Source organism: Centruroides vittatus, unplaced genomic scaffold (assembly GCF_030686945.1).
Source record: "Centruroides vittatus isolate TY-2023 unplaced genomic scaffold, ASM3068694v2 contig_564, whole genome shotgun sequence".
NCBI lineage: Eukaryota > Metazoa > Arthropoda > Arachnida > Scorpiones > Buthidae > Centruroides > Centruroides vittatus.
In genome coordinates, this window is record NW_027122335.1 from 44,978 (window position 1) to 57,079 (window position 12,102).

Sequence of the window (12,102 nt, forward strand, 5' to 3'; positions counted from 1 at the left end):
ATTTTAAAATGTTGATAATCAAAACGATGTTCGCTTTCGAATCAATAATGTTAAAATTAGAAAGCGTTTAGTTAAAATTTTGACCATAAAATTTATTACCGAATATTCTATAAATGTTAATTTTGATCTTTACAGGTTGTTTTTATAAAGTAACTGCAAATTATGGGAAATTGAATTCCGAAGATTTTCGAGAAACTGGCAACCGTTGCACAGAGAGCAACATATTGTTGCAGTCCCAATCTAAATCAACAATTGTTCTGCAGGTAATGTTTGAAATGATCTCAATATCCGCTACACTTATCAATAGATTGACCTCCCTCCCGACGTCATTGTAAGTCGTTTTTCTAAAAATAGCGTGACGTGTAAAATAGCGCACCACTTGACTCTTAATCTTCCAGTTTTCTTCTCTTCTATCTGCTCTTTTATCAATTTATTTTTCTTATTAATTAATTTTAACCACTTTATTGTCTTAATTAATAAATGTATCTGAAGTTTCCTGATACTGTTTCCATCGAAATAATATAATTTCCTTGAAAAACTATTAATTAATTATTGGGCTACAATTTGAAAAAAATGTAGATCTATAATTCCCACCGTCGTCCGTTTGTCTGTCCTTCCTTTATCTCGAAAACGGTGTTAGGTAGATAAAAGCCGAGACTAGATATGGAAAGCTTACGAGTAGCAGGCCCCGATTAACTATACAAGAACTTCCGGTATAGACTGGAAGTCACGTGATTTTAATTTAAAAATTGTCTTTATAATGGAAATAGATGAATAATACGCATTGATAGGGACATTAATAATAATTTTTATAAAATTTTCAAAGGGGTAGAGAAAAATTATTAATTGAACAAATCATTAGTAACTTTGAGAAAAACGTACGAATTGGATTACTGAAGTGCTTAATTAAGAAAACGAGAAATGAATGGTATTATCAAAGGTAAGAAAAGCTAATGGTAAGAAGATTACTGCGCGTACTTCTCCTTAAAGAAAGACTTGATGAAGTAAAACATTTTCTTCGTGTACTTTGGACCTTTTCAGCAATTTCAATGCTATAGTTGCGAGGAACCATCAGGAGAATTTGGAATCGATTTCCTTTGACCCATTATCTTATCTCTCCGATTGACACCATAACGATTTGTGGACCAGACTTTGATTATTATTCTATCAAGTTTTCTGCAGTGTAATTTGTAGATCTGTTCGGAATATAATTTTACAAGATATATGATGATTATTTACATTTCAAGTTGTTCAGAAAAAGAGTTAAATAATTTCTGCTGGATAACTGAAAATTTTGGTGGCAAATTATCGATAATTAACAAATTTTCTTTTTTTTTTATTCAGATAATTATAACTTCATTTTATATTTTAAAAAATTGATGTAGTCTGTTACTTTTTAAATTAAATTTTAAATTCTTAGTTTCAATTTTAACACTGTAAAATAAAGTACTGTAGATAAAAATGCCTTTTGAATTACAAAGTTTCTTGTATAATAAGATTATAACAGTTATTTTAATAGACTCAAGTTTATTATAAACAATAATCAAATTTAATTTTGTTAAATATAACATTAAAAAAAAACTTAGAATAAAACATAATTATCTCGAATTTCTTTATAATTTTAATAATTTATATATACGAAGTATTATAAATTTATAATTTATTGTAAAAATTTATATTTAATAAATTACTATAAATTAATTTATTTATATGAATTGAAATATCAATTTTTGGTTTTTAATTGTTATTGAACTCAACACTGGAGTGCTTTGACTTTTTCATTACAAAGAATTAATGAAAGTTAACAAAGAATTTCATTTATTATTTTAAGTAATTCATAACGTAAGTGAATGTTCATATTTTAATTTCGTAATTCTTTTTTTATTCATTAATGAACAATTGAAAGACATTTCCGAAATAAAATATAAATATAAATACATTTTATAATTAAAATTCCAGACATACAAGTTTTCTCGTTTAATATATAATAAGAAATCTCAAGAAAGAATTTCTGTTGCTAAAAATTTATTTAAAATGCATCACAATATTCATTGTTTCACTTGTACTGTACGTTTTTAAATTTGACTCGAGTAAAATTAAATGTTTATTATCGTCCAATTTATCCATTTTTCCGTTAAAATTAAAGATAATTTTAAAATTTTACTGTATTACATATTTGATTCTTACTTCCTAGTTTTTAACTTTACTTACTTTTAGACTTGAACGTAATTGAATTTGAGAAGACACTTTTCCAGCGTATTTCAGAAGTTAAATCAATATTATTGTTCTTGTAAATCCTATTTTTAAGTGCTAAAGATACTATTTGAAAGAGAAAATCTATCCAAATGGGAATCAGAAGCACTTTAAGCTTTCATATCAGTATTTAAATAGGATAAACATCGGTAAATTTGTGATAACATTAATTATCGGATATATATTTCGTAAATGGGCATGTTAACTATACTATTAGAGAGACTATACTCTCAAGATAACAGCATGGCTTTTTGTCGTTACGAATGTATTTATATCTTAGTTTTCTAGGAGTATATTTTTTATGTTGCGTACAGGTGGTTATTTCATGATATCATGGGTAATTTCGTGATAATACATTGCTAATTTCGTGAGAGGGTCCTTTAGCCTATACATTTGGCTGCAATTTGAAAAAATTGCAGACCCATAAATGCCCACTGACGTTTGTCTGTCTGTCTATTCTTCCTTAATCTCGACAACAGAGTTGGATAGATGAAAGATATTTCCATATCTGGTCTCGTCTTTCATCTCTCCAAGCTTAAAGGCAGAAAGACCTGATTGTAACTATATAATAACTTCCTATGCAAACCGGATGTCACGTTATTTCAATTCGAAATTTTTTCCCTAAGGAGTTAGATATACGACTCAATTGTTAACAGGAAAAATATGATGTACAGTACAGGAGCAATCCACTACTAATTTGAGGTGGATAGCATATATTAAAATTAAATAAACTAAAAATACGGTTAAAAATCTCAACCTGGCTTTTTGACAATGTCACAATAATTTCTCGTATAACACTTTCCATTCCCTCGACTTTAGAAAATTTATCTTTTTCACATTGCCGATATTTTAATGGCATCTCGAGTAGAAATTTCGTGATATATTGGTTATTTTGTCGTGACATATATTTAACTAACATTATCTGTGAGTTATACATATTTTTATTTTACTTCTCTATTCGACGATAATTAATTATTAAATAGACCTTGTGTTTGATATGTCTAGAATTTCACAGCGAAAGCTCGGAATGTTGTCCAAAATAGCTAAGGAAATTTAAATGGACAATACAATAAAAAAAAATAATAACCCTGTGTTTAAATATATCTCCAGTGTAAGGTATGGAATCGCCAAGACGCGCGATTCCCACCTGTTTGTTATAACGAACTGTCATAACGGAAAAGTCGTTAGGATCGGCCGTTGGAAACGACCGTTAGGAACTTCCGTGGGAAGAACCGTTAAGTTTCGAATCGTCAACCATCGGACGATTGGCCGGCGGGAAGTGACCGTTGGCGGCCGTTGCGGGAACATTCAAATTTGATTGGAGCAGGGTTCGAACGCCGTCGACTATTTAAGCTCGGATCGAGCTCGTATCGGAAGTTCGGATCGGATGGTGTGATCGTATCGGAGGTGATCGGATCGGATCGGATCAAGGGAGATCGTCGTTATCGAAGTGCTAACCAATCTCTCGTTGGAAGTTGCGCGTTTGTGTTCGAACTTGTTCCTGACTCGGAGGTTTTGTTAATTACAAGTCTGTTTGTTCGTAAGGAGTTCTTTCGACGAATTTGTACGGGAATAGTCGGTTGTCGTTGGATTATTGTTTGTGCATAATTAATTGTAACTCTAATGTGGATTATTTTGTACATTTACTGTAAATATAAAATTTGTGTTTTTCGTCAAACCGACTGAGTGGTTATATTGAACATTATATCTCCAGTTCTTAGTTTATTGAAATAACAAAGAATAATTTACTTACCATCAATTTTTTCGTTTGGAAATTTAAGATAAAAGTTTCCTAAAACACTCCTACAAATTTCCAATATTCTTCTTACAATAGAGACCGTTTTGCTAACAGTTGTAAATGACAGTTTACTCAAACGAACCAAATTTTAATATAATCCACTCTATTTGCCAGCAAAATTTTAAAAATCTTATCTTACATTACTTATTTGATGAAGATAAATTTAAAACATATCACGAAATTACCAATGTTTACCCTCCTTTGTTCGGGCAAAATTAAACTCGTGGTCGCTTTATATTTAAAGATATGACCTACTATAATAAGAAATTTGAAATTTTAACTTCTTTTTGTAACCTTTATTTAAACATTTTTTAAAAATATACCTTTCCGTGGAGTTAAAAATGGATTTATCTTAGATTTTTCTTATTACGAATTAATCACACTTCCATTAGAGTCCAATTACGCCAGTGAAAGTAAAGTCTAAATTGAATTAATCACGAAAAATTATAGACGTTTAGATCAGAATTGAAATTCTTCTGGGTAGAGTCGTGCTTATTTACTATTTATGGGCAGAATTTTTAAATTATACTTATCGTTAAATTCATAAATTATTTATTCATTGTATAACATAATGAATAGATTTTCATTCATGTGGTACGGTTTTATAAAGATATAAAATATCCATAAAAATAATTAATTTTATTTTTAAGGTGATAACTTCATTACGAAATGTAATAAAAAGTCTAATTAAAACCCTATTTTATAAAAAAAATATAGTAATTATCATTATTCAATTAATCTTTAGAATTTCCAAATTGTTATAATAAAATATATTTAGTATTTTCTTAAAGTGCTTACTTCATATATCTAAATAACTACTTCAAGTATAAAAGTATTCTGACAACAAAAAAAGTTGACTAATATATTTTCATATATATTATCGATTTGAAACAATTTTCTCCGACAGATTTTTTAAGAATAACGAAAATGCATTTTAAATTGCAATCTTTTAAATTGATAAAGTATTGTTTACATTTTACATTTACATTTCAGAAATATTCGTCAAATCGATGTTAATTCAATTTAACAGATGTTACTTCAATTATTTTTCAAATTTCTGTTCAATAATATAACTTACATTTGATGTATATTGTTTAGCATTTCGTTGTATAAAAACCAATTTAAATTTGTCAAATATTTTATATTTTAAATCAATTCCTTCGTTCAATTTAAATCTTAAGAGAAATAAATTCAATGAGGGAAGAAAATTATATTTTAAAGTTAAAATCGAACTGAAAATTTCCAGAAATATCTAAAAAACAAGGCGAAAGCAAATTCAACGGAATATTTCCTTACGCAAATTTCAATATATTTAACGTGATTAATTTTAGAATAGATGCAGTAAAACCCAGAAATACTTTTAATAAATGAAAACAACCAAAGAAATTTCTTACATCCGATAAACGTGACAAGAAATATAAATATAGAATACAGTTCAATAATATTCAGTGCCATGTTAAGTTGTGCTAAACCCATGATAAGCGTAAACTTTCTATTTTATATAATTTAAAGGTCACGACACTTGATATTATACAAGGTCTAATATTGTTCTCCAAGTACCGTACCGAATTCGAGGATTGAGAATCATATTTATGCGTGTTTGAGGCCCCTAAAAGTGAGACATATACTTTGCCTATGCTTAAAACTACCACTGGTATCATCGACCTTTTTATAGTTTTTACTTCTATGTACTGTACAGTTTAAGTTACGTTTAGACACCTTGTGTATAGATGTATCTATACACCTATACACAACACAGCTGTGACTTGTACCCTCTTTACACTTTTATACTTTATAAAGCTGTGACTTGTACAGTAGAGGGTATTTAAATACACTCTACTGTACAAGTCACAGCTTTATAAAGTTAAAATTTAATAATTTGTATCGTTATATCAAAACTAAAGCAAGATTCATACGTATAAAAAGTTTGGCTTGTGCTGAGATAAAATATATATTTTACAAGTGTGAATTCAGTTTTCATTTAGGAAAATTACATTTTTCTTTCTGGATTCTTGGCTTCTTTCTTCGGATGATAATTTGATTTCCACACTCGTGTTTACATTTTGATTATAATTTATTTTAATATAAATGTTATTTTCTACTTTTCAATTGGTGTAAATATAAATTTTAAAAATCTCTTTTCATGATAAATTTTCCAAAACTTGAATATTATTTTTGTATCGTATCAAATTTAGTAAATTTTTACAAATATCCACATAAATATTTTACAAATTTTTATCACATATTCTTTGTAAGTAATAAAAAAAAACTATTTTTTCTATCGAAGAATAAATTTAAACGATATTACATAACAAAGATTTAAATTATCTACAATCATTCTGTCAAATGAATTTTTATTAAAATTGGAATTCGTGAAAACATAATAAGTACACAGTGATTGGTTGATTTATTAAAAAGAAACAACACAAATAAAACAAAAATAGATAGAATTCGCCCTTATAAATATCAAACGTCACGCCAAACAAAACACATTTTAACTGTAAAAAATTGAATAAGAATATCGATATGAAATTTTTATTATTTTATTAAAGTTTCAATTGCATAAAAATTACATAAATTTGTTAAATTTTTCCAAATTTTTCTTTCGAAAGATGAAGGAAATAAAAGAATGAAACTTTTTCTTTTATTTCTATTTTATATTTTTTATAATATCGCATATTAAATGAATAGAAACGTTAAATGCAATGGTTCGAGTTTCGTCTCTACTTTTCGAGACTCGTAGACTCCAACGTCAAACTATAACTCATTTTAAAACATTTTTTTATTGATAATGTTCAATTATATTTATAGTTTTAAGATTTTTGAAACTATTTTTATGGTTATTTCTTTTAAAATTCGTAAGATTTTTTACCAGAATATCGAAATTTCTAACATAAACGAAAATTGCTTAAGAATATTTGGTTTCATTTCACGTCAAAAATCTTCGAATACGTTAATTAAAACTGAATATTAAACTGATTGTTGAAATAGGAAGATTGTTTTTATTGTTCCTAAATAAATTAAGAAGTAATTCATGCAAAATGATAACTGTCATTAATGTAATATCGTTAATAATGCTAACTTAATCGATTGTAATAACGTGTGTTAAATGTTTTTAAAAGTAATATTCTGCAATGACTATTGACAGTTTAGTAAGTGTTTTTATTTAAAATTCAATTAAAAATTTTTCTAAAGTATTTGTTTTAGGTGGATACAATTTTACAGTTGAATAGAATGAAATGAAAACGTTAAATACGATAGTTCAAGCTTCGTTAGTCAAATAAAGAACTTCTTAATATAAGCTTTCGAACGTGTCTAGAAATATATTCAGATTTTTCTGTTTATTTTCCGAATTTACTTTTACTAATGGAACAAAATGGAAAACTCTTTACAAGTACTGTACGCTTGTAAGGAGTGTGTACTTACTGAGATCATTCTTTTAAATTAAGTGATTCTATCTTCGTCAATTATTTAGATTTAAGTATTTCTTATATATAAGTACTAATCTTAATCAATTTTTACATACACTATAACACCATACTGTATAGAAAATTGATTTGCAACAACAGAAATATATCACAAAACCGAAAACGGCGAATAAATCATTCTGTGTTAATAATTAAAAGATTAATTATGGTCGAAATTTGTGCTACGTCAGGTTTTACTTTACAAATCAATAAATTTCTCTAAATTACTTAATTATCTCAGAATCGATAGAGAGTTAATAGGCAATAGAGCAATTAACATACGATTATTGCAAGTTTTTATCATAAATAACTAAAATATGCGGCCTTAATGGAACAGGGTTTAATGGAAAAAAAACTCAGATATATATTAATTTTTTCGATAGATAGTGTGGTGATTTTTACGAGAATTATTAAGAAAATTATCATAGAATTTATAATTGGAATAATTATTTTTTAAAAATTGACTCGCATACTACGGGATAATCTGAAATACAAATTGAAAGAATCCTACAAATATGAAGGAAGAAGGATCAGGATGTTTAAGATATTCATTTTAGCGAATGAAAACCGAATCCTCGACATCTTGTTCCAATGTTTTATTGAAAGGATGATCAATTTTTTTTTCAGTTGGCAGATATTCCAACGTTCTCGAAAGACGAAATCCCTATCTGTCAAGCTTGAGGAGTCTTTCGAGTAATGCTTTTTCACGATTTTCTGATAGTCTCGTACTACTTATCAAGGATTTTTTAAAATAGTAACGCTGTACTATAAAAAAATATTTCGTTATCCCATTTTCTGATATAAATTTCATTAATTCACCATAATTACAATAGAAGCAAATATAAAATACAATAAGTAATAAGGAATATAGTTTTATAAAAAAAAAAATATATTTGTAGGCCCTATCTTCTAGTGTATTTTACTATAAGTTAAATGTTTAAACAATAAAAGGAGATATATAAATTATATTACAAGTTGACTTATTTAAGAGTTTTTGATACTAGAATTTGAAAAAATAAGTTTTTCGGATTGCTCTAGATTATGATATGAAAGGATTTTAGCTTAGATAAATTTTTAAAAATCTAGGTTAAATATTATTTCTATAAGCTATCAATCAAATTGGCCTATATTTTATCTTTATGGTTTCTATTTCAATAAGTGGTATGAAGCTTATAATCATAAACAAAGTATAGATGGTATCAGAAGAATGAAACTGTGAAAATTAATATTAAAAAACTGAATAATTTCTTTAGAAATGTTTTCTATTTTGGGGGGGATCCGGTATCGTTTCCGGTAGGGTAAAAAGTTCGAGAAATTTTCGTAGTTCTGTCGGGCCCGGCCTTCACCAACACACATTGTGTGTGTGTGTGCTTGACCAAACCCACGACGGGCCTTGAATAAAAGCCATTATAGTGTCCACAGGGCAGAAAGAACCAAAAAAAATTTAATTATTTATGACGATAATCAAATCTAAAATTGTATTTTGGAAATTAATTTTGAGAGAAATTTCTCAAATATTTTTACTTGCTGCGATGAATAGTATAATAATTACGAGTGAGAAAATCATTAAACAAATTCAACAAACTAATTATTTGAAAAATAACGTTTCTGAAATATCTTTCAACGGATCAGATCATAATTTAAAAATCATATTTGTAATTTCTCGTTGTGAAAAACGAAAAAATCTTACAATTTAATCAAATAATAAAAAAAATATACACAAATTTAATTTTGGTATAGAATATCGAATTAAAATTGTAAATTGGTAATTAGTTTTAATTATTTTTTTAATATATTATATTAATTTTAAATTTTGAATTTGGGAGAAAATGAAGTTATAGTTATTTTTTAAAATTTTTGATATATTTGTAATCAAATGTTGCTAACACACTTGACATCAATCTTGCAGTAATGTTTCTAGATTAAAAATATTTGCCAATAAATCCATAAATTCCATTAGCTTTATAATTTAGCTGATAGTATCTCAAACTCAATCGAAAGTATTTCCTGAAGGATTTGTGAGGTTATTTTTGGGAATTTTCCTGAAAAAGTTACATACTCCGAAAATAAAATTTTTATCTTATTTTATTTAATTTATTTCAATTACACAAAAGTTGTATTTCTGTTTCTATTTTCACTATAATTATATGTCAAACAAATTAAGATAAAAGAAAATGAATTACAATGTTTATTGCAGTTACAATTTAAAATTTTACTTTTTTTAAGTCTACATTTAATAAAGAATTTTGCTTAATTTTGTAATATAAACATTTTAATTCTGTTTGCATTAAGTTAAATATTTTTATTGCAAATAATTTTAAGTTTCGGTCTAATATTAATTTAAAGTTATTTGTTATCGTTAAATTTGTATTTAGACTAAAATTAAGAAACTAAATTAAATTTCATTAAATAAAATTATGTACCAATAAATTTAATATTTTAACAAATATTTTCAAGTATATCTGTTAACTTAATTGATTAATTAGCTTTGCATTACGTTACGAGAATTTATAGATAATGATATATGTAAATAAAGTTGTGAATAATTGAAATATTCATTTATAATTTTCATATCAATTATAATTTTATTCTATTAAAATTTACGTTTTGACTCTGTATACATTATTAAATGAAACTTTTATTATAAGCTTTATTATTCTGTCAAAAATTCCAACTTTTATTTTTAGATTTAGGCCTATGTATATTCGAAATAATGAAAGTATAATCTTAATTAATTAAATGTAATTGCGATGTATTGAAAATGCAATGTAATATTAGTTGCATGTTATGTTTTGTGAATAATTTTTATTTTTAATATTCAAAATGAATATTCTTTATAAGCGAAGTAAAAATAAAAATACTCTATTTTCTATATAGACATATAATTTCTATACAATATACATATCTTATTATCTGAACATTTATTAATCTATAACAATCTTTATTTACTAAAATTTTCAGCTTCATCCGCAGTCTCTTGTCTTTCTGGAATACTTTCCATTAGTTTGTCGTCTTCTTAAATTATTTATAATTCTAGTCATTCTTTAAAGCGGTAACCAGTTTACTTTTTTTCTTTTGAATAATCTCTCCCTCACAAAGATGACGATCCTGTGATCTCAAACATTCTTAATTAGATTAAGATTTAAGTTATGGGCCTCAACACATACCTCATATTTTGCTGATATTCTTAAACTATTCATCACACTGCAACATGGAGCATTGTTATTTGGATATTATTCATATCTAAAATGCTCCTACAAAGTAGATAATGCAAGATTATTCAGTTAGAGGAGGCCTCAACAAGCATTTTACATAGATCTTAATTGTTTAACACAATCAAAAGTATAACACTAAAACATGAAATTCTACTTCAGCAACACTGAATTCATACTGTAATTAGTCATTAAGTTTTTAGCGTGTTTTTATAAACGAACTGAATGTACTGAACAGAAAATGAATATTATTTTTTAAAATTTATTTTCTAGGACATATATATATATTAGTCATTCAATTTCATGATTACTGAATAAATAATAAGAGCATGTCAGGTAACACGAACGGTTATTCAATTTCATGTCCTTTTGATAATTTAAAAGTGAATAAGCAAATGAATTTAAGAATAAAATAGTAAGCTTTCTAATAAAATTTGCTCGCTTCGATATTCTAACTGCTTCGACGTTGCAATACAATAAAAATGAGCAAGACAACGTAATATAAACTTAATAAACTCAAATTTATATGTAATTTATGTTACCGCTTCCTGAATATCTTGCAATATTCACTTTTAGAATAATCTTGGAATCGTATATAATAAAAGAAACTAGGAATATCTTTTAAGAAGCGACAATTTGTTCATATAAATTAAAACAATATATTTAATTATTCGATTTGGAGAATACTTACATTCTTTTAGTTATGATTTTTTTTTCTAATAAGTTCCTAATTTTAAACAATGAAAACTCAAAACTATTCATTTTAATCGTAATTTAATTGATAAACTTATATACTTATAACAAATAAATTTACAGTGTAAAATTTCAATTATTTTTTGTACTTTATCGAAGTAACAGTTTCAATTTCCAGATATATTTTGATGAAAAGAACATATAATTTGTTAACTTTATTACAAAATAATTAACCTGAAAAATTTTATTTTATTTTGAATTGTTTCCGCATCGGAACATTGTCGATTCTTTCCTTTGATTCGATCGTCTTTCTGGCCAGATATTGCAGCACTGTAACAAAAATGTAGAGAATTGAAAGTAACATTACCTATTGTAAATTTGTACACGTCGATCGGTTAGACTTATACAATGTTAAAATTAATTTGCATTTTTCATTAATTCGATGATTACGATATTTGATTTATAATAGTAACATAATTTTCTATATTGTATGTTAACCGTAACCTTTAACCTCTATATAATTTCCGATGAATAATATTTTTGATTACTAGGATTACTTGCGAGTAAGCAGGATTCAATCATTATATATATAAAAGCAACAATATCTAAAACCAAAATATTTCATATAAGTTTTTAAATATCTTAATTAATTGAATTTCTCAAATGTATTTTGATTTTT

The 12,102-nt window shown here is 26.2% G+C and overlaps 1 protein-coding gene across 3 annotated transcripts in view; it reads left to right on the forward strand.

The window, feature by feature from the left end:
* Positions 1-12,102, forward strand: part of LOC136978939 (uncharacterized) — a 67,106-nt gene that overhangs the window by 15,346 nt on the left and 39,658 nt on the right. For all 3 annotated transcript variants that reach the window (XM_067274776.1, XM_067274777.1, XM_067274778.1), the window contains exon 4: positions 136-263. In XM_067274776.1, the coding sequence (XP_067130877.1) occupies positions 136-263 (128 nt within the window). The remainder of the gene's footprint in view (positions 1-135; positions 264-12,102) is intronic.